General features: G+C 38.6%; 1 protein-coding gene across 1 annotated transcript; it reads right to left on the minus strand.

Annotated features, from left to right (window-relative positions):
- Positions 1-12,509: 12,509 nt before the first annotated feature.
- Positions 12,510-13,272, minus strand: LOC132904122 (uncharacterized; the record flags this gene model as incomplete). The annotated part of the gene is made up of 1 exon (XM_060954044.1): positions 12,510-13,272. A coding segment is annotated over one exon (642 nt), but the record flags the coding sequence as incomplete, so codon positions are not given.
- Between the last annotated feature and the right edge of the window lie 11,104 nt (positions 13,273-24,376).

Here is a 24,376-nt window from a genome sequence, read left to right on the forward strand (position 1 = left end):
GTGGAAAGTCCCTTAATGACCTTCTTTATACAGGTCCAAATTTACAGACAAGTATATTTGACCTTTTATTAAATTTACGCATGTTCTCTGTGGCCCTATCTGCAGACATTGAAAAGATGTATTTTCAATTGAAACTTACTCCCACTCATCACGTTTTTCAACGTATTTTATATCGATTCGATTCTAGATCTGATATCGATACATTCGAATTCAATCGTGTATTTTTCGGTATATCAAGTTCCCCTTACCTTGCCATGAGAGTCATTCGCCAGCTAGCTGCCGATAGCCGCGATCAATTTCCTCTCGCCGCCACAGAAGCTGAAACTCACATGTACATGGATGATTTCATCACATCTATGGATGGCGTAAACGTCGCTCTAAAGGCCAAGTCCGAGTTGATCCAAATGTTTGCCTCTGGTGGTTTTAATCTCACGAAGTGGATTTCTAATAGTCCCGACCTCTTGGACAAGTCGTCCGCAAAGCAAAGTGAAGACGTCATACAATTTGATACTAACGCTTCAACTCCACATAAGATAGTAGGAATGCAGTGGTTACCTACTACTGATCATTTTCAATTCTCAACGAACGCTGATATGCAAGAGTGCACCAAGCGCTTTATTCTCTCGATTACTGCGCGCTTGTTCGACCCATTAGGGCTACTAGGCCCGGTGGTCACATACATGAAACTGCTCGTTCAAGAATGCTGGATGGCTGGCCTTGATTGGGACGATCCAGTGCCTCCCGCGATCTTAAATAAATGGACACAGTTTCATAATGAACTTGCTTATCTAGAACAAATAAAAATTCCGCGACATGTCGGATTACGTTCTCCGCATGTCATTCTTCTAGGTTTCGCAGACGCAAGTGAAAGGTGCTATGGCGCTAATGTGTACATTCGCGTTAGTCAAGACTCATACTCACCCGGCTCTGTCCACTTGCTCGCTTCTAAGTCTCGCGTAGCTTCACTATCTAAAATGCCACTCGCACGACTAGAGCTGTGCGCCGCTCTTCTTCTCGCTAACCTTCTAGACGCCGTTAGACATACTCTTTCCCAGAGATGTCATATCAACGAAATATACTCGTTTTCAGATTCATCTGTGGCGCTTACGTGGATTCATTCTCCGCCGTATAAATTCCATACATTTGTGGCTAATAGAATTACTGAGATTAACTCAAAACTTCCCGCTAAGCATTGGTTTCATGTAAAAGGCATTGAAAATCCCGCAGATATTATATCTCGCCCTGTAACGCCTAAAGCTCTAGTCAACAATCAATTTTGGTTTAATGGTCCCGATTGGCTAAGCCTTAGTTGTTCTGATTGGCCATTGAAACCTTTTACGATTAATCCTAAATCTAAATTTCCTAAACAACCATGTTTAGGAAATTTAGAGACTAAAACAATTAGTTTAGTCGTTCAAAGTCCTGAAGATATTCAGACTTCTCATCCAATTGAAATTATGGCTGAAAGAATTTCAAACTGGTTAAAATTATTACGCTCGGTTGTTTATATGTTACGTTTTATACAAAAATTAAAATCTCAACAACCTATTTCTGTACAAGATTTAGAATTTTCTGAACTTTATATAATCCGCTTTGTTCAAAATAAGCATTTCTCTAAAGAAATTACCGCTTTGCGAAATGGGAAATTATCTGATAGTTCTCTACTCAAGTTAAACCCTTTCATCGACAAGGAAGGCCTTCTAAGAGTCGGTGGGAGATTATCAAACTCTGAACTCGATTTCGGTCAAAAGCATCCCATTTTATTACCTTCTAAAAATTTAATAACTCAATTGATTATTGATTATTATCACGTAACTAACCTTCATACAGGACCTTCACTATTACTCGCTCTTATAAGACAAAAGTTTTGGATACTATCCGCTAGAAACTTAATTCGTCAACGCGTACATAAATGCAATATTTGTTTCAAACTTAAACCGAAATTCACTTACCCTCGCATGGGAGATTTACCTACCTTTCGCATTTCAAAAGTTAAGTGTTTCGTTAATACTGCTGTAGATTATTTAGGCCCCTTTTTTATTACACATATTCGACGCCGTGGAATCAAAAGCCACAAGGCATATGTTTGTCTATTTGTGTGTCTCGCCACCAAGGCGTTACATTTAGAATTAGTTTCTGATCTCAGTTCAGAATTGTTTGTCGACGCTTTCAAACGCTTTATAAGTAGAAGAGGTCCGGTTTCTATGATCTGTAGCGATGGCGGAACCAACTTTATCGGCGCTAAACGAAAACTTAGTGAAATTTATGATTTATTACAGTCCACAGCTCACCAAAATTATATCAGTAATTATTTATTGACAAATAAAATTCAATTTAAACATAGCCCGCCGTACGGTCCTCATTTTAACGGTCTAAGTGAGGCTAATGTTAAGAGTGTTAAAACTCATATACTCAAAACTGTAGGCTCTCAGATCTTAACTTACGAAGAGTTCACAACTGTCTTAGTTCAAATAGAGGGTTTGCTGAACAGTAGACCCCTTTGTGTGCTAGGTACTGAACCTGAAGCAACTGCTCTCACTCCAAATCATTTTTTAAATGTTACTCCTATAAAATTTCTTCCCGCTGAAAATTACCTTGAATCGCCTGATAATCGCTTATCACGTTATCAATTGTTATGTAAACTCACGCATGATTTCTGGCGTCGTTGGAGCCAGGAATATCTCACTTCCCTTCAACAAAGAGAAAAATGGACTAAGTCCTCAGAAAATATAAAACTGGGTACTGTAGTCATACTCAAAGACAATAATACGCATCCTCATTGTTGGCCCCTGGGAGTCATTACAGATGTTTACCCGGGTAAAGACAATATAGTTCGAACCGTCAAGGTTCGCACTTCTTCTGGGAGTTATATACGTCCAGTAATTCGGGTTTGCCCATTGCCTACTCAGTAAATATTATTTCCTAGATTTATATATTTTAGGTTGTAAGTTTTAATTTTTTTTGTTATTACTTACGTATCTACTAAAAAACTTGCAATTGTATTCATTCCTAGTTCCTGTATGTTGTTTCATGTAATATAGAGGAAACCTCTAGGCCGGCAGACTTGTCTTCGCCAATTATTTATTTTTTAATATATTTTTTATAAACGCAACACTACATACACGCACTCTTTCACGCACGCACTCAATCCTATTCCTGTCCCACTCTCACTCCTTTCACAAATGTCAAAATAATTTAAAAAGAAAACGTTCTAATTCGTCTCCGCGCGCAACTGCACCGCTCTCTGCATCGATAGTGAATATTCACAAAATTCATCAAAGACGCTAAAACTTTATTAACTACGCACCCCGGGGTTAATTTGTGAAGTGCAGTGATTTGTGTTTCCCAAAACCTACCCTTTGGATCGTGGAAGATACCGGCGCTGGACGAGAGCTCGAGTTACGGATCAAAGGTACTCCTTGTCCATATCCTTCCGCGAGACCAGTACTCGTAGTATCAAATTTGTAATACCTATGTATTTCGAAAACAAGTATGAAGTATTTTGTATTGCCAATGGTATTAATTTTACATGTGAGATTGTATGTATTTTTATATTTACTATATAGATAACATATAACAGTATTTTCAGAACTTACTTCTAACAACAGCAATATAGCTAGTCATATGTCTATAACAAGTTTTTGTATTTGAGACTCGCTTGTTATCGGTATCACCGGCGAGTTGTCTTCCTTCCTCAGGTAAACTCTGCCATATGCTGTCCAGCAGTAATAGGTTTTAGATTTTACGAGGTCGCGACTAAGGAAATAGAGTCTTGCCGCTTTTGGTGTAAGCTGCTCAGAAAGAAATATGGGGGTGTCCTCCTGGGTTCGCATGCCCAAGTGTTTAGCACATAATTTTGATTTTTGCTTAATGTTGTGTGCTTTGCAGGACCTGAGAATGTCGTTCTTGATGAGAGTAGAATTCATTTCTACTATAATCGGAGTGTTGTTTGACGAGTCTTTCTTTCCTCGTACTCTATAAATATCCCGTATAGCGGACTTTTCTGTCTTACACCCTACTGTAGCGGACAGGGTCAGTACCATTTGCACTAAGTCATCTTTAGTTTCGTTAGGCAATCTAGGTACATTTTTTATTTCTAAATTCGGCTTCCTCATATCCTGCTGAAAGTGTTCTAATTTTGCTTCCAGAATTGAAATGTACTTTTTATCTTCTTTAGCATTATTTTCCAAAATTTTAATTCGTTTCTGAAATTCTTCATTTTGTGCGGTTAAGTATGCTACTGAGCTTTCTATGTTTTTGTTAGAATTTTGGATGCCTTGTAATACAGAACTGCTCTTCGCAAATTCGCGCGCCTGGGCCTCCATCATTTCTGAGAACATATTTTGCATTTCTTTGCGCAAACAGGTAAACTCATCGCTATAATCCTCCCTTGGTCTTTTATTCCTGTATGATATAAATTTCGGAGGTGTATCACGAAGTTGTAAATTATTTCTAGTCAAATCTGTATCGGAAAACGATTTATCCAAGTTTAAGTTTGTATTATTTATGGGTGATGCGTCCATCGTTGTTCAAGTCTATGTTCAATACGTCTCAGTAAAGCGAGTACCAGGATCGCATAAACTATACGACGCTCAAAACTCTTGCAATTATACGAGACAGCAATAGTAACTGAACCGAGCTATCTCATTCACACAAATGTTAGATTGGATGTGAGTGTGACTCACTGCGGTAATGTAGGTGCAGGTGGGAAGGTATTATAAATGCGAGCGAGACAGCAGATGCGCCGGGGCAGGCAGAAAGCGGCGTGGCAGGCGAGATGTTTGTCGTTTCGCAGCTTTTGCTTAGATTTATTGCGTATCAGTGTGCTTAGTTGATAATGCACACTGAAGAGTATCACTGTGATAAGTAATATAAGTAGTTATTGCACGTACGGTCGCGTTCATAATTGCAGTCATAGTTCGCAAAACTTTATAGCTTGCACCGCTGCTATCACTCACACATTCACACAAATAACACAATAAACAACAAGTTGGGTAACCCGCCATCAAGAAGAGGGTAGTGAAAAAAAAAAGTCGTCCGCTAATCAACACAGCGACACGCCACACAGCGGAGATCCATGGTGGAACAGTACGAAAATAATGGCTTCATGCCGACCAGAATATTTGCGGAACAGCTCGACACATCAGTTTACTACGGTTACTGTTTTATGTTTGCACCGTGAGGGACTACACCACAGACAGCCAGCAAGAAAGCCGTATTTATCAGAAATAAATAAGCAAAAACGTTTAGAATTTGCTCGGCAGTATTTGGATTTTGACTGGAAAAAAGCGATATTTACGGACGAAAAGTTCGTTACTTTTCTGTCATCACAACACGGTAGACTTCATTTATTTATGGCGAAGAAATGCAACTCAGTATGAAGAAAAAAATATTGTGCCAAATATGGAGTCTGGGCACATCTCTGTAAATATGTGGGGCTGGATGAGTGCTGCTGGACCTGGGGAACAGGTGTGGATAGCAGGACGCGCTACAGCTGCTCATTATGTGCAAGTGCTGGAAGAAACCATGTTACCAACTGTGCGGTGTATTTATCCGATTGATGATATGCCAACAATATCATTTGTGCAAGACAACTGCCCTGTGCATCGAGTCCATATAGTGCGTGAAAGGTTCTGCCAATTTATATTAAAAGTACTAATTACTTAGATAGTATTTTAAGGACAGCTTCAATATCTTTTCTTTATGAAAACGAATAATTAAGCTGTAACCTTAATAACAGGAGATAAGTGGATGATACAATTAGTGTAATAAACTATATATGTATAGCTTTATATAATCATCAATATGTAAATAAAACTATAGGTAAACTGTTTCAATAAAATTTACTAATTTTAATTATTGAATGTTTTATTTTGCTCCCTCTTGTTGAATATATCTTGCTGATTTCCGTGTTTGAAAACACGGGTATTGTAATTCTTAGATATCAGTTAGTTGGTTAGTCAGTCAGTTACTTAGTTCAAATGGCACCTTGAAACATTAAAAATTGTCAATAACACTAAAATAGACAAAAAAATCCTTGAATAACTTCGGAATCCAAGTAACGCTAGTAACTAGAACAAGCGAGTGTGAGCAAGCGAGATTATCTAATATATCTTAGATCTCACTTGCTCACACGAAGTAATAAAATTGGTACCCAATAACTTTCAAAGGAACCACTACCTATGTTAGGGTCGAGTGCAGACAAACTTTCAACCTTATTAAAATGACATAAGTCTGGCAGGCTTCCCTCTATAGGCAAATCTTATGCAAATAATGAGAGACGACGATATTTCGATCGACAATTATCGGGCCCAGTTCGGCCATCGTTGATTACCGTCTCTTTCTGTTTTGTTATGTTATATGTCATAGAATAATAAACTCTTTTACTTAGTAATCATTGGTATTAAAGACCGTATTCATTTGAAGGAATATTTATTCTTTTAAATATGCATGTGTGTGTGTATCTAGTGGAACCACAGTGCACGCTATTTTAACCCGTAAGAATTTTAAAACTATGACTGCAGATATGAACGCGATCGTACCACGTTGGGCGAAGTTTGATGAGGGTAGTATGTGGAGTCTTCTTTGTGTGTAAGTTGCACGCGCTGATACTTCCTGCAGCTTATGCGCTCCTATTACTCACTCTGAATTATTTTTGCTCGCAAATTTAATTTGTAACTTTAAATTTAAAAGAAATAAAGTCTTAGGCACGTTTACACCGTATGGCGGTCCGGGGGGAAGAGGATATATATAATACAATCAAATTGGAATTGTCTCTCACTAGTTGTTTAGGTATTTTTGTATATGTTTGATTAATATAAAAACAATCAATTTTCTTATGTCGACCCATAGCAAAATAATCTCTAATGCTGTTCTGATTTTCGCAAGCTACATCATCAAATATTATAATTGAATCAGGTAGCGCTTCGTGAGGACTCAAAATTTCACAATTGTGATTGTATTTATGAAAGGTTGTACCAGAAACCATGTTCATAACTTTCTCTAAAAATAAGTATTTTGCTTGATATAAAGATTTTGAATAAACATATAAGTTACAAAATCGCGGACCATCTGTATGTAACAATAAACTTATTACTAAGTTGGTTTTTCCACAATTTGATGGACCACAAACGATACAACGTATTGTGTTCGGCAGAAGGTTTCCGTGTCGTTTTGGTTCTTGTGATGAAGCAGGACAAATACAATCTAATTTTAGTGAGTCTTTTTGTTTCACAAATTTCATTTCAAATTATTAGCATATGCTTAAACTCGTCTGCAGTACTCAACGAATTTGAGCGAAATGAATTTAGGTTTAACGAATAAACACGTTTTATAATTTAACATGTAAAATCTTGTTGGTAGAACAGGAATCAGGAAAGTACAACAAAATAATGTTTGATGGTTAGAATGAATCATGTGTAAAAAGTGTGTTCGGTGTGTGATCTTTCCACGAGCTCGCGGGTGATTCTTATCAATTTTATAATGGATTCAGGTGAGTGCATTCGACTAATGTTTTGTGTTTAGAATGAATCGAATTTTGAACATCTACTGTCAACGCGTACATAAATGCAATATTTGTTTCAAACTTAAACCGAAATTCACTTACCCTCGCATGGGAGATTTACCTACCTTTCGCATTTCAAAAGTAAAGTGTTTCGTTAACACTGCTGTAGATTATTTAGGCCCCTTTTTTATTACACATATTCGACGCCGTGGAATCAAAAGACACAAGGCATATGTTTGTCTATTTGTGTGTCTCGCCACCAAGGCGTTACATTTAGAATTAGTTTCTGATCTCAGTTCAGAATTGTTTGTCGACGCTTTCAAACGCTTTATAAGTAGAAGAGGTCCGGTTTCTATGATCTATAGCGATGGCGGAACCAACTTTATCGGCGCTTAACGAAAACTTAGTGAATTTATGATTTATTACAGTCCACAGCTCACCAAAATTATATCAGTAATTATTTATTGACAAATAAAATTCAATTTAAACATAGCCCGCCGTACGGTCCTCATTTTAACGGTCTAAGTGAGGCTAATGTTAAGAGTGTTAAAACTCATATAGGTACTCAAAACTGTAGGTTCTCAGATCTTAACTTACGAGGAGTTCACAACTATCTTAGTTCAAATAGAGGGTTTGCTGAACAGTAGACCCCTTTGTGTGCTAGGTACTGAACCTGAAGCAACTGCTCTCACGCCAAATCATTTTTTGAATGTTACTCCTATAAAATTTCTTCCCGCTGAAAATTACCTTGAAACGCCTGATAATCGCTTATCATGTTATCAATTGTTAAGTAAACTCACGCATGATTTCTGGCGTCGTTGGAGCCAGGAATATCTCACTTCCCTTCAACAAAGAGAAAAATGGACTAAGTCCTCAGAAAATATAAAACTGGGTACTGTAGTCATATTCAAAGATAATAATACGCATCCTCATTGTTGGCCCCTGGGAGTCATTACTGATGTTTACCCGGGTAAAGACAATATAGTTCGAACCGTCAAGGTTCGCACTTCTTCTGGGAGTTATATACGTCCAGTAATCCAGATTTGCCCATTGCCTACTCAGTAAATATTATTACCTAGATTTATATATTTAAGGTTGTAAGTTTTAATTTTTTGTTATTAGTTACGTATCTACTTAAAACTTGCAATTGTATTCATTCCTAGTTCCTGTATATTGTTTCATGTAATATAGAGGAAACCTCTAGGCCGGCAGACTTGTCTTCGCCAATTATTTATTTTTTAATATATTTTTTATAAACGCAACACTACATACACGCACTCTTTCACGCACGCACTCAATCCTATTCCTGTCCCACTCTCACTCCTTTCACAAATGTCAAAATAATTTAAAAAGAAAACGTTCTAATTCGTCTCCGCGCGCAACTGCACCGCTCTCTGCATCGATAGTGAATATTCACAAAATTCATCAAAGACGCTAAAACTTTATTAACTACGCACCCCGGGGTTAATTTGTGAAGTGCAGTGATTTGTGTTTCCCAAAACCTACCCTTTGGATCGTGGAAGATTGTTCCATTCGTCTCTCCGCGCGCAAGTGCACCGCTCTCTGCATCGGTTGTGAATATTCTCAAAATTCATCAAAGACGCTAAAACTTTATTAACTACGCACTGTGAAGTGCATGAAGTGATTTGTGTTTTCCTAAAAAACTACCCTTTGGATCGTGGAAGATACCGGCGCTGGACGAGAGCTCGAGTTACGGATCAAAGGTACTCTTTGTCCATATTCTTCCGCGAGACCACGAGAGAAAAGAAAGATAGTCCAAGCGAAACACAAGAAGCAGGGAAAGAAAGTTCTAATACACAAAACAAGCGAGTAAGCGATTCACGTAAGACGCGATACAATGGCAAGCGACGTGAGGTCTGCGGTGCATAGGTGAATCATGACTAGTGGGGTATCGGCCGGCCGGTCGTGTCCGGCGCATCGTAGGTACTCGTAGCTATACAGTAGGGTGTCCCGTCATTTATTTATTTATTTATTTAAACTTTATTGCACAAAAAAACAAAAAATGTACAAAAGGCGGACTTAATGCCGTTTGGCATTCTCTACCAGTCAACCAGCTGACCAAACAGAAAAAAACTTTTGGTTGGTGGTGCGATAAAGTGCACATGCATACTGACAAAATACATACATTACAAAAAAAAATGCGTAAATACATACAAGATATACATACATAATATACACTATAAATACATATACATAGATAAAATATATAATTAGGATTTATAATGTCATTGTATGAAAAAAAAATTTTTTTAAGCTACTCTAATGCAAGAGGTGTCAAAATTTGCGTAATTCTATAGACTATACAAATATAGTAAAAATATTTGAATTGCGTGTCGTCTTTAGGGTTCTACCACACTTGAAAGTTTACAAAATTTTATATTTTACCATATGATCTTATACACCTGAAATGAAATAAAAATCAAGTTACTAAGTTGTTTTATTTATTAAAATCAGTGAAGTTCGATAACAGAATCGACAATAGATCTCAGGTTGTCGGGTAAAAATCCATAAATATCCATTTGATAAATATGGCACCGTCCTAAAAATATTTCTTTTGCTTGATTAAAAACCACATAGGAGCATATACTTTAACCACGTAGTTTACAAGTAATATCAAATTTTCTGATGGATTAACAGTACTTACAAGTAAAGTCTTAATATACGGTTCGCAGAAGTAAGCCATCTTGAATGTGCCATTTTACCAGGTTGACGATTTGCTAACTCACGAGAACAGCCTGACAGATCTCATAAAGATATTTTTGTTCAGTACTTAGTTCATCCACAACATCTATTGGCAAGTCAGGTAAATTGCTCGCCACCGCACTAAAAGACACCATCGCTTTATTTTCGCAACCAACTAATTGTTTTCCAAGAGGTCAAGAATACTCCCTAGGGCCCGAAGTACAACCATTTAAGGTTAAAAACAAATGACGGAGGGGTAATTCATTGGCATGAAGCATACAAATACACCACTGCAACGGCCTATTCAAATAACTGCTCTAAATATTGTATCACGCCACCCTTCCAACCAGTGTTAGTCGCAGTTCCATCACATCCAAAGCATATTATCACATCAGCTAAAGTCAAACCATGAGCTTCTAATAGATCTGTGATTGAAGTAACAATTCCTTTTGCAGTGCCACGACTTGGCGTTCTATGTCCCAAATAATTTGATCCAGGTTCTGCTAAAACTGAAATATGCTCTTCTAAAACTTCTTTACGATGGTAACGATCTCCTTTTTTCCCATTTAACAGGGTCTTGTCTTTTCGACCATCAAAATAAATACCCCTTATATCAGTACCCTTAACATTTTTGGAAGCTTCTGTACGAAATTTAGATACAGCTCTGTGAATTTTGTTTTTATCGACAACCAAGTATTATCTTCGGCAGAAACCAAGCCGACGACAGCCAAAGCTGTAGAAACTACAGCTACATTTACAAGCAGCAACGTCAAAAAGCTTCTCAGATAATTCTAAAAATAACTTTACTTTTTTTTCAAAACTGTCTATTTGCTTGCTTTTGGGGTGTCTTTTTAAATTGAGGTACTTCTCGTAATACGACTTCAGAAATTGAGACTTCAGAATTTGATAATTAATCACGTCTTTTATAGTTGATAGCTGTCGGTCATTAATTTCTTGGTATGGTCCCAATAAATCACATCTAGTATCACTACGCCTCGAAATCATTATTAATATCACCTTATTAGCACTATAGCAATAACTTATTTACTTCAAAAGCAATAAAAATCGCTTAGACTTGTAGGAAACACTAGCTAGTTGAGTCATGAAAATGCTTGAAATAAGTTGAAACTTGAATGCATCCGCAGGTTGAAACTTGACAAATTCGAAGCCGCTAGTATCACGTTTTTACTTGTAAATCAATGTATTGTGTGTATTGCATATAACAAAACATCAAAACTTATATATTTATTATTTTTTACGCTCATTACCAAGAATGCAAGATTGCCACAAAAATGCCAATTTCTGAAAACTTTGACGGTCGGTAGAACCCTAAAGATATCGTATTATATTTTTTTTTTATTTTTGTAGTAATCTACGATTAATTACGCAACTTTTAAGATGTCTTGCACTAAAGAAATAAAAAAAAAAATTTTTCGGGACACCCTACTATACAGCTATGAAGCGTTATCCTTGCATTAGTTTGCCGCCCGGCTTTGCGTGTCGATTATATTTTGTAAGTCTAAATATAAATTAATATATAAGTTGTAAATAAAATGTAATTAGAAAATATTATTAAATACTATAAATTATATTAATATAAAGGTTATTATTATATAAATAATGATAAATAGAAATAGGTTCCCTACATCACTCCCCTCCAGAGACCGTGTCTACGGGCGATAATAATCTGGGAAGTGTACTTTCCTCCCCGAACGCGTTGTTCGTGAGACAGGGGTGTCGGGAATAACGGGAATGTCGGGAATTTCCCGGACATCAGGATCTGAAGGAGCGGGGGATGGTAAATCTTGGGTTGAGTCGTCGGACAGTATGTAAGCTGGTTTCAGACGGTCTACGCTTACTGTCGTCTCTTTCCCTTTTAGGGCTTGTACACAAAACTGCGATGCGACGCGATGCGAATTCGCAACGCAGAAAATTACGACACGAATTGCTGCGATGCGATTTCGTGCGGCAAGGCGTCTCCCAGGGTGACCATTCCTTCGACGACCGTTAACCGTACTAAACGTATTTTGAATTGAAAACTAGGTCGTGACATGGATCGTAAAAAAAAATGTGCACTTTTATTATTGCTTAGGAGATACAAGAAAAAGAAACAAAGAAGATTTTGGGTTCATCCATTTATTACTATTATGAATCCCGATGGAAACTATTTTCTTCTAAAATATAAAGCTTTGAAAACCGACGAAAAAAAATTTTTGGAGTATTTTAGAATGAGCATATCTTCATTCGAAGAGCTTTTAAGTTTATTATCACCATATCTTCAGAAACAATCGTACAAGGGGAGAATTCCTGTTATGCCTCTGGAAATGATTGGCCTCACTATCCGGTAAGTAAAGAAAAACAATAATTGTTTACATTAGTTTTTATTGAGAAAAGAGTTTTTAAAATATTACAATCCATAAAATTTACGAAAAATCAAAGTCTTCTTCAGTTGAAAGTGTGCTTAATATGCTTGAGTTAGAATAATCATTACTGGGTGAATTAATTTGATCTGGTATGTTAGATGACTGTGGACGTATCAGTGGCGTTTGTTGAGATGTCGCAAAATGTTGAGTTTGATAGCCACTCTGGTAGTTGCTATTCGGATAGTAGTAGCCATGAGGTTGATGCAACTCTGTTAAAATTTGAAGAACTCTGCTCTGAAAGATTAGTGTTTTATTGTTATCTAATCTTTCAAGTGATGGTAGAATACCTTTAAAAAAAGATATGTGTCTATTCTCAGGTTCCTTTAAAATCTTTACAATATCATCTTCAAAATTATTATTAACCATCTTTCTTTTTGGTGGCTGCCTTTGGTAACGTGTTTTAGATGTACCTTCTTGATTATCTTGCTCATTTTCTGACTCATTTATACTAGTAGAGGTCTCATTTTGCAAATTTTTCTTAAGAAATTGTAATTGTTTGTACAGATGGTATTCTTTTATATTTTTGGATCCAGACCCTGACCTACTTGCATCTTTGAGTTTCTTTTCATATTTATTAAAGGTATCCTTAATCCCCCTCCATCTTTGTATTACTGAATTACCTGCAAAAAGAAATAGACAATATTTAATTTATTCATTCATTTATTTGCCGTGTGGTTCCCGGCACCATTACAAAAGAATAGGACCACTCCATCTCTTTCCCACGGATGTCGTAAGAGCCGACTAAGGGATAGACTTGGGATTCCTCTTTAATGTAAATCCCTGCCAATCTAAGGTCTGCCGCGCCGATGGATGCATGGCTAGGGGCGAGCCTAGTCTCGAGCGTGCCACTTCCGCCATGGGGTTGGGCGACCCCCAGGTAATGGCTAGCCTTACCCTGGCATGCGGGGCTCTGCTGGGGCGGACAAAATTTTTCCCTAGCGTCTCGTGGGAATCGCATGGATGCAAATTTTTTGAAAGAGCACCTAGATGGCGGCGATGGTGTCCGCACCCCATCACGTCTCGTTCCCGGCGGGAGCGGTATGCGGTCTGCTGAAAGCCGCTTTGCGACGATGAATGTAAGAGGAGGAATGAAGGATAAGATTGAGGAAGTATGCCAGATGATGGATGAAAGACGTTTGGATGTGTTGTGCGTGAATGAAACGAAGCGGAAAGGATGCGACGCGACGCAGCACGGCCCTTACACGGCGTATTGGTCTGGAATTTCCAGTACCAGCCGAGGCTGTCAAGGGGTCGGTCTAATTCTTTCTGCACGAATGGCTGAGTGCGTGAATGAGTATGAGTGTGTCAGCCCTCGTCTTCTATGGATTAGGCTGAAAGTTGGAATCACTCGGATCTTCGTGTTTATGCACCTTGGGATGTGGGTTCGAGGGGTACAACATCAGCAAAAAGCGAAAACGAGGAGTTCTGGAATAGTGTAAGAGAAGTATTGAAAGTTACCAAGCCAAATGAGAAGATTATTATGTTAGGTGATTTTAATGGATGGGTGGGTGTAAAGCGTGATGGATATGAAAAGGTGCTTGGTGCGTTTGGTGACGAAAAGGTGAATGATAATGGAAGAAGTGTATTAGAAATTTGTCTAGAGTGGGATCTTTTTGTGTCGAACTCAATGTTTCAACATAAAGAGATCCACACCTACACAAGAGTGGAAGGTATTTTAAAAAGTATGATAGACTTTGTGATTGTAGATGAAAGATTGAAGAACAAAGTGCTGGATACCCGTGCATATCGCGGTGCTGGCATTGACTCGGACCATTTACTGGTGATATCCCGGATAAGGGGTATCTTCAATCGCTGGCGGCACAGGGTAAGGGAGCAAACCAGCGCTTTGGAAAGAGTAAAAGTAGAAAATTTGCAAGATATGGATGTAGGTAAGAAGTATATTAATAAACTGAAGGATGAATTTGAAGATGTAGAGGAAATGAGCGATATTGAAGATGGATGGAAGGAATTTAAAGAAAGAATTGTGAAAGTAGCTGTTGAAGTGTGTGGTGTAAGTAGAAGAAGGAAAGGAAAAAATCACAAAAATGCGTGGATGAGTAAAGATGTGCAAGAACTTGTGCGATTAAAGAAGAAAGCATGGCTGGATTTGTTAGCAGCAAAAGCTAACTTAAGAATGCAAGAGGTTATAGATGAAGATGTGAATGAAGCACGTAAGGAATATAAGAAAATGAAAGATTTGGTTAAGAAAGCTGTGATTAGAAAGAAAGAAGAGTATAAAGAGGATTTTGATAAAAGGCTATCAGAAGACTTTCAGTCAAATCTGAAAGTATTCTGGAAATCCGTAAGGTCAGCCCGAGGAAATACTATAACCAGAGAGCTGACTAGGATCAGATGCCAGGATGGTAGCGTTGTGAAAGGAGAAGAATGTGTACTAAAGATATGGAAGGACTATTTTGAAAGTTTATTTGAAAAAAGGAAGGAAATAAGAAAGATTTCTGCTATAGCGAAGAAAAAGAGAATGAGATGGAAGGCGAAATTGAAATGTTCGAAATTGTGGAAGCACTTAAGAGTATGAAAGCGGGAAAGGCTGCTGGGTGTGATAGAGTGTCGGTCGAGATGCTTAAAGCAGGAAAAGGCGTAGTAGCTAGTCAGTTGTACTGCCTTTTCAATTTGTGTTGGAGAAGCGGCCGAGTACCAAAAGATTGGTGTAAGGCTGTTATCGTGCCACTTTACAAAGGAAAAGGGTCACAGCTGGACTGCAAAAATTATCGTGGTATAAGCCTGCTTAGCGTCGTCGGCAAATTGTATGCTAAGGTATTGATTAATAGAGTCAGGAATGAAACTGATGACAAAATATGGGATGCTCAAGCGGGATTTCGAAAGGGAATGGGATGTACTGATCAGGTCTTTTCCTTGCGGTGCATAGCCGAAAAGTTTTTGGCCAAGAGTCAAAAAGTCTATTGCACATTCGTAGATCTGGAAAAGGCCTATGACAGAGTTGAGAGGAATGAATTGTGGTCAGCACTTTCTATGCATGGGGTGAGCAGTCTCTTGAAACGAGCACTGAAATCCTTATATGAGGATTCGAGTGCTTGTGTCAGGATAAACGGAGCGCACACTGAGTGGTTTAAGATTGAGAAAGGCGTTAGGCAAGGATGTGTTGCGTCACCGTGGCTGTTCAACCTATTTATGGATAGCTGTTTGACAGATTTGAAAGAGTCTAAAAGTGGATTAAGGATGAATGAGTTACTCGTCAAATGTCTGCTCTATGCCGACGATCAGGTTATACTGGCGTCATCAGCGGAGGAGTTACAGGAGATGGTAAACTGTATGCATGAAGCTTTAAAAGAGAAAGGAATGAAAGTGAACGTAAGTAAAACTAAAACACTGGTTTTTGAAATGGAGAAAGAAATGACAGCATGTAATATTTTGATTGGAGGAGAAAAAGTGGAGCAAGTGAAAGAGTTTGTATATCTAGGATCAAAGTTTACATCAGATGGCAAGTATGATAGTGATATTGAAAGGAGAGTGAACGCGGGGAACATGGTGAATGGAGCTTTGCATGCCTTTATGAGCAGTCAGAAACTATCCAAAAAGGCTCGACTGGCTGTGCACAGGGGCGTGTTGGTCCCGACATTAATGTATGGGAGTGAAAGTTGGGTATGGCAAAAGAAGCATGAAAGCAGAATAAATGCAGTGGAAATGAGAGCGTTAAGGAGTATGATGGGTGTGAAATTGAGTGACAGGATAAGGAACAGCGTGATAAGGGAATGTTGTGATGTGAAAGAAGATGTAGTTACAGGAATAGAAAAGGGTATGTTAAGATGGTTCGGTCATGTGGAGAGGATGAATGAAAGCAGGTTGACTAAGCAGATATACAAGGAGAGTGTGGAGGGAAAGGTCGGAGTGGGAAGACCTAGACGAACGTATCTTGATCAAATTAAGGACGTCCTGGTAAAGGGTCAGGTCAAAAGTACCCGAAACCGCCGAGCTTGTATGAAGAGAGTTATGAATGTGGACGAAGCGAAAGAAGTATGCAGAGATCGTGGCAAGTGGAAAGAGGTAGTCTCTGCCTACCCCTCCGGGAAAGAGGCGTGATTTTATGTATGTATGTATGTTCATTTATTAATCTTTATTATTCATCAAATACCAATTGTACAGAACAATAGGCGAACTTAACGCGAGAAGCGTTGTTTACCAATTAATTAAATTAAAATAATTTATGTATGTTTATGTCGTTTTAGGTTGGTGTTCTTTATTTTTCCAGTTTGTTATGTAAATTAATCCTTTTATTTTCTATTTATGTTACAGATTCCTAGCGACCGGAAATGAAATCAGAAATATACATTTAGATTATTTTCGAGGAATAAGTACAGTTGCTAAGATAATACGAGTAGTTTGTAATGCAATATGGAAATTTTGTTTTAATGCAAACATACCAAAAATAACACAACAGCTGTTTGAAGAAATAGCTGCGGACTTTGACAAGAAAGCCAACTTCCCTAACTGTATTGGAGCCGTTGATGGGAAACATATTCGTATTCGTAGTCCCCCAAAAATTGGATCACTTTTTTTTAATTACAAGGGCTACAATTCAATAGTTTTGTTGGCTATTGTGGACTCGAAATACAGATTCATCTATGTGGACATAGGAGCATATGGAAAGGAAAGTGATTCCACTATTTTCCATAACACGAAACTGTACGACTTACTGATGAGAGGTGATTTGCCTACACCAACATCAAGGCCGTTACCGGGCTTTCAAGAACCGGTTCCATTTGTTTTTGTCGGAGACGAAGCTTTTTCTATTTCGGAGTCTTGTTTGGACATCGGACGAACACGGTCGTGCCCAGCACAATAGACTGCAACATCTGTTGGCCACTTGCAGTGCCGGTTGCAATTAGGCTACTTTGGCGGGAAATTACAAACCTTATAATATTATGTAAAGGTTTGCATAAACTGTATTGTGAAGTGTTGTGTTGTGATTAGCTGATTATACGTGCGTTCGTGTGGCAGAAAACCCGGTGAGATCTTTCCTTTTTCCATTGGCTTTTGTCGTACAAAGCAGCCAAAAACAAGCGTCAGATGTTAACAATATCTAAAATTCATCTATAACTGCATAAAGCCAAAAATAATATCACCACTTGATATCGCTTAAGTAATTCTATTCAAGGACGTATAAGAAATATTTTTTTGTATACGTAAGTATATGCTTCTATTTTATATCTTGAAGACACTTAACGGGTATATTTATTACTAGACTAACTAGGTTGTTTAAAAACAATTCTGTATGTCCAATTCCCTGATACCGTTACCACGTGGGCTTCATAAACCTAAAATCTACATATTAAAAATCATAACTAAATCCAAACAATACTAAAATACAAGGCCGCTTGGACAGTTGGTCAAATAGAAAGTTCTCCTATCCCATTCCAGCTACCTGCTCCACAATGCCAAGGGACGAAAAATTCACATCTGGCAAAAACAATAGAAGCTGGGATCTTTACAAAAAATCGGCTCTTAGACCGTTCACTACATTGCGTTTTGTTTTTCAGATTGCACGAGATTAATTATACTAATGCATTTATATTTCCAGGCAACTTTCCTTCCACAGATCTTACCAACCCTTAAATAACACATTATATAAAATAAAACCAACAACGCACACACAACATCATCATTGATTGTAAAATAATAAAATTAATCTGGACCATCTGCTGCATGGAACCTTAATATAAATTCAAAACCAACGTTCGCCCCGTAGCGGATGCAAAAGATGACATACCTACCATACATAGTATATAATATTGAATATGATGATAAAACAAATGAAATAGAGAACAAATATTAAGAAAAAGAAAAAAAGAAAAAGGCGTATCAAAATGGTTAGGTATAATCTTAGCAAAACGCGGCAGAAAACACAAAAAGGCAGATAGCGTCAATCTCACTGATAACCTCAAATTATAATAATACAAACACAATGCAATAGAAAAGAACCACGTCACAAAAATACGGCCTCTGTTGCCGAGCTGAAGCTAGAAGACATAACCAACTCTCATCATATTGTGTATTAGTATTGGAAGCCATGCCGCAAGCTCACGCAGCAAGCAAAAGAAGGGCGAGCTGAAGAAAATCAACACATCAAAATCAATGCTGGAATCTGGAGGAAATACGACATGAATCAAAATTGAGTGCTGAAAAAAATTTAGGAAAAATGGAGTATTGGAATCAGTGCTAAGAACTGGAGAAGTCAGATTGGAATCAACGCTATGATCTATTATCTGGAGGAAATACTGAAAACCGATGTATGTGAACGAATGCTGCGAACTTCAGAAAACAAGACTTACTAATGCCGCGAATTTAAGAAAACACGACGTATTGGAATCAAGGCTGTGAATTCGAGAAATCGTCATGTATTGTTATTAATGCTACGAACTGATAGAGGTATTGGAGTCAATGCTGCGAACCTGAGGGTACACAACGTATTGGTATCAAGACTACGAATTCGAGAAAAATGATGTATTGGAACTAATGCTGTAAACTGATAGAGGTCATATTGGAATCAATGCTGCGAACCCGAGGACATACAACGTATTGGTATCAAGACTACGAATTCGAGAAAAATGATGTATTGGAACTAATGCTGTAAACTGATAGAGGTCATATTGGAATCAATGCGGCGAACCTGAGGACATACAACGTATTGATATCAAGACTACGAATTCGAGAAAAATTATGTACTGGAACGTATGTTGTAAACTGATAGAAGTCATATTGGAATCAATGCTGCGAACCTGAGGACACATGATGTATTAGAATTAATGCTGCGAACTGATGGAGGTCATATTGGAAACAATGCTGCGAACCTGAGGACATACAACGTATTGGTATCAAGACTACGAATTCGAGAAAAATATGTACTGGAACGTATGTTGTAAACTGATAGAGGTCATATTGGAATCAATGCTGCGAACGTGAGGAAACATGATGTATTAGAATTAATGCTGCGAACTGATGGAGGTCATATTGGAATCAATGCTGCGAACCTGAGGACACATGACTTATTGGAATTAATGCTGCGAACTGATAGAGGTCATATTGGAATCAATGCTGCGAACCTGAGAAAACGCAACGTAGGTATGGAAATCAAAAGATTGAATCCGAGGAAACACGATATATTGGAATCAATGCAGCGAACTGATGGGAATTATATTGGAAGCAATGCTGCAAATCTGAGGAATCATGACGTATTGGAATCAAGACTGCGAATTCAAGAAAACATTATGTATTGGAATTAATGCTGCGAACTAATAGAGGTCATTTTGTAATTAATGCTGCAAACCTGAGGACACACAACAAATTGGAATCAAGAGCATGAATTCGAGAAAACATGATTTACTAGAGTTAATACTGCGAACTGATGGATATCATATTGGAACCTGAGGAAACACGGGCATTGGAGGCGAAAATGAGATCTGGAAAAATACGGTAAGAGAATATACGGACGGCATTGAAACTAGGGCGGTGAACATGTGAAATAACATCGGAATCAATGCTACTAATTGGAGAAACACGACGCATAGGGTCCAATGCTGCAACTGGAAGTGCACATACAAGAGACACGACACATTAGAAACAACAGTACAAGCTGAATCAACACCTCAAACTGGAAGAACTCATATTGGACACAACGCGACCAACTTGAGAGAAAGCCACAGGCAAATTTGGATGACAAGAATAAAGGCTTGAAGATGGCGCAAGAAATGACTTGGCGAGTGCAGATCTGAAACAGCCCACCGAACCGAACCACAAAAACTATCAAAACGGGGATAATATTCCTACATAATTTATTAAGAAGGCCTCATGAAATCCTACACTAAATATTCTTCAGAATGGGCAGACATCGCGACAAATAACAAAATTCATCACAGCAGCATGAGATTCCTACGAAATAAATGAAACTGACAACGAACCATTAAAAAACGATCTAGAAAATAAGAAAGAAGGAAAGACGCAACACATCAACGCTCTCCTCCGTCGCAATACCCGTCTTCCTCAATTCCTATATTGGCTATAGGCTGTATAGTCGGTCGATTGTGGTCGACTGGTCGCGGCTGGTCGGCCTTCCTCTCCCGTCCCCGAGCGTGTCACTCCCTATAAAATCTGTGCCCCCTGGTGTATCCAGCTAGCTAATCCTAAAAAATTTGGCACTTCTCTTCAGAACTTCGTGTGGCCCTGTATAAGCAGGCTGAAGTGAGCCACGCAACATGTCTTCCCGAAGAAATACATGACTGCAAGTGGCGAGGTCTTTGAAAACGAAAGTTCTGTGAGATGAGTGGTGCTGAGGGGGAACGGGACGTACATTCTCGGCGAAAGACTTCATGCGAGCTGAGAAGTCGGTGATGTCAGTTGTGTAACCGGGGACGTTGTGACCAAAAAATTCATCAGGAAGGCGAATGAATGAATGAATGAATGAATGAATGAATGAATGAATTTATTTATTTGCAGGCAAACACGGTTAAAAATACATAGTAGGACAAAAGTATGTCGGCATGCAAATGTTGAAGTCAATAATGTCTATTAAAATAAATTACAAATACGATAAAAATTACGTCAATAGTTACAATAATAAAAAAGCATTAATTAAAATTATTTGGAATTATTTTGAATTATTTGGTGGCGCTATATGTCAGAACTTAAAACTAAAAAACTCATTAATATTATAAAAGCAATTATTGATAAGTATAGTGTGGAGTTGTTTTTTAAATTTAGACATTGGCAGTGACCTTGTTTTCGGACAAATGGTTCAGTCAGAAAAGTATCGGGAATGGATTATTTATTTATGGTTCCAAATTAAAATTTTTGTTTTTTTTGTTGTTGTTAGATTGGCAGAACTGTTTTCCATTTTGGCGCGGAGTTTGAGTTGCATCTGTTGTTTACATTAAATACAGTGCTATTTTTAGTTATATCATATCTAGTGTGTATTGCTAATTTCATAATGGATAAAAACATCGAACAAAGAGTTTGTCTTAAATTTTGCATTGCCAATGGAATATCGTGTTCGGAGTCACTAAAAATGTTACAGAAGGCTTACGGTGAATCGACTTTATCAAAAACTCGTGCTTATGAGTGGTACAAAGCGTTCAAAAGCGGTCGAGATGTGATGGAAGATTTGCCTCGCTCTGGTAGGCCATCAACGTCTGCAACTGAAGTTAACATCGCAAAAGTGAAGGAAATAGTGACTGAAAATCCTCATTCAACTTTGAGAGAAATAGCCACCGAACTTCCTGTATCTCACGAGTCGATCGGTACCATTTTAACAAAAAATTTGGGTATGAAACATGTTGCCGCTCGGCTAGTCCCAAAAGACCTGAATTTTTTTCAAAAACTCAATCGCATGAGAGTCGCTGAGGACATGCTAGAACGAGTCAATTCCGACCCAACATTCATGAAACGCATTGTTACTGGTGACGAGACGTGGGTTTACGAGTTTGACATGCAAACTAGTCAACAAGCTTCGGAGTGGCGCCTTCCAACTGAACCGAAACCGAAAAAACCACGCCAAAGTCGTTCAAAAGTCAAAGTCATGTTGACTGTTTTCTTTGACTATCGCGGTGTTGTGCACTCGGAATTCTTGCCGGAAGGTCAAACGGTAAATAAGGAATATTATTTGAGTGTTATGCGGCGTTTAAGAGAGCAAATCCGACGAAAAAGGCCAGATTTGTGGAAAGAAAATTCTTGGATTTTGCACCATGATAATGCACCTTCGCACAAGGCCATCATTGTGAACGAATTTTTAACCAAACACTCAACAAATACCATCGAGCAACCACCATATTCACCAGATATGGCTCCAGCCGACTTTTTTCTTTTTCCTAAACTCAAATTACCACTTCGTGGCACCCGTTTTCAATCGGTAGAAGACATAAAAGAGAATTGCTGACATAAATGCCAATCTAAGGTCTGCCGCGCCGATGGATGCATGGCTAGGGGCGAGCCTAGTCTCGAGCGTGCCACTTCCGCCATGGGGTTGGGCGACCCCCAGGTAATGGCTAGCCTTACCCTGGCATGCGGGGCTCTGCTGGGGCGGACAAAATTTTTCCCTAGCGTCTCGTGGGAATCGCATGGATGCAAATTTTTTGAAAGAGCACCTAGATGGCGGCGATGGTGTCCGCACCCCATCACGTCTCGTTCCCGGCGGGAGCGGTATGCGGTCTGCTGAAAGCCGCTTTGCGACGATGAATGTAAGAGGAGGAATGAAGGATAAGATTGAGGAAGTATGCCAGATGATGGATGAAAGACGTTTGGATGTGTTGTGCGTGAATGAAACGAAGCGGAAAGGATGCGACGCGACGCAGCACGGCCCTTACACGGCGTATTGGTCTGGAATTTCCAGTACCAGCCGAGGCTGTCAAGGGGTCGGTCTAATTCTTTCTGCACGAATGGCTGAGTGCGTGAATGAGTATGAGTGTGTCAGCCCTCGTCTTCTATGGATTAGGCTGAAAGTTGGAATCACTCGGATCTTCGTTCTAGGTGTTTATGCACCTTGGGATGTGGGTTCGAGGGGTACAACATCAGCAAAAAGCGAAAACGAGGAGTTCTGGAATAGTGTAAGAGAAGTATTGAAAGTTACCAAGCCAAATGAGAAGATTATTATGTTAGGTGACTTTAATGGATGGGTGGGTGTAAAGCGTGATGGATATGAAAAGGTGCTTGGTGCGTTTGGTGACGAAAGGGTGAATGATAATGGAAGAAGTGTATTAGAAATTTGTCTAGAGTGGGATCTTTTTGTGTCGAACTCAATGTTTCAACATAAAGAGATCCACACCTACACAAGAGTGGAAGGTATTTTAAAAAGTATGATAGACTTTGTGATTGTAGATGAAAGATTGAAGAACAAAGTGCTGGATACCCGTGCATATCGCGGTGCTGGCATTGACTCGGACCATTTACTGGTGATATCCCGGATAAGGGGTATCTTCAATCGCTGGCGGCACAGGGTAAGGGAGCAAACCAGCGCTTTGGAAAGAGTAAAAGTAGAAAATTTGCAAGATATGGATGTAGGTAAGAAGTATATTAATAGACTGAAGGATGAATTTGAAGATTTAGAGGAAATGAGCGATATTGAAGATGGATGGAAGGAATTTAAAGAAAGAATTGTGAAAGTAGCTGTTGAAGTGTGTGGTGTAAGTAGAAGAAGGAAAGGAAAAAATCACAAAAATGCGTGGATGAGTAAAGATGTGCAAGAACTTGTGCGATTAAAGAAGAAAGCATGGCTGGATTTGTTAGCAGCAAAAGCTAACTTAAGAATGCAAGAGGTTATAGATGAAGATGTGAATGAAGCACGTAAGGAATATAAGAAAATGAAAGATTTGGTTAAGAAAGCTGTGATTAGAAAGAAAGAAGAGTATAAAGAGGATTTTGATAAAAGGCTATCAGAAGACTTTCAGTCAAATCTGAAAGTATTCTGGAAATCCGTAAGGTCAGCCCGAGGAAATACTATAACCAGAGAGCTGACTAGGATCAGATGCCAGGATGGTAGCGTTGTGAAAGGAGAAGAATGTGTACTAAAGATATGGAAGGACTATTTTGAAAGTTTATTTGAAAAAAAGGAAGGAAATAAGAAAGATTTCTGCTATAGCGAAGAAAAAGAGAATGAGATGGAAGGCGAAATTGAAATGTTCGAAATTGTGGAAGCACTTAAGAGTATGAAAGCGGGAAAGGCTGCTGGGTGTGATAGAGTGTCGGTCGAGATGCTTAAAGCAGGAAAAGGCGTAGTAGCTAG

Source organism: Amyelois transitella, chromosome W, assembly GCF_032362555.1.
Source record: "Amyelois transitella isolate CPQ chromosome W, ilAmyTran1.1, whole genome shotgun sequence".
In the NCBI taxonomy this organism is placed as follows: Eukaryota; Metazoa; Arthropoda; class Insecta; order Lepidoptera; family Pyralidae; genus Amyelois; species Amyelois transitella.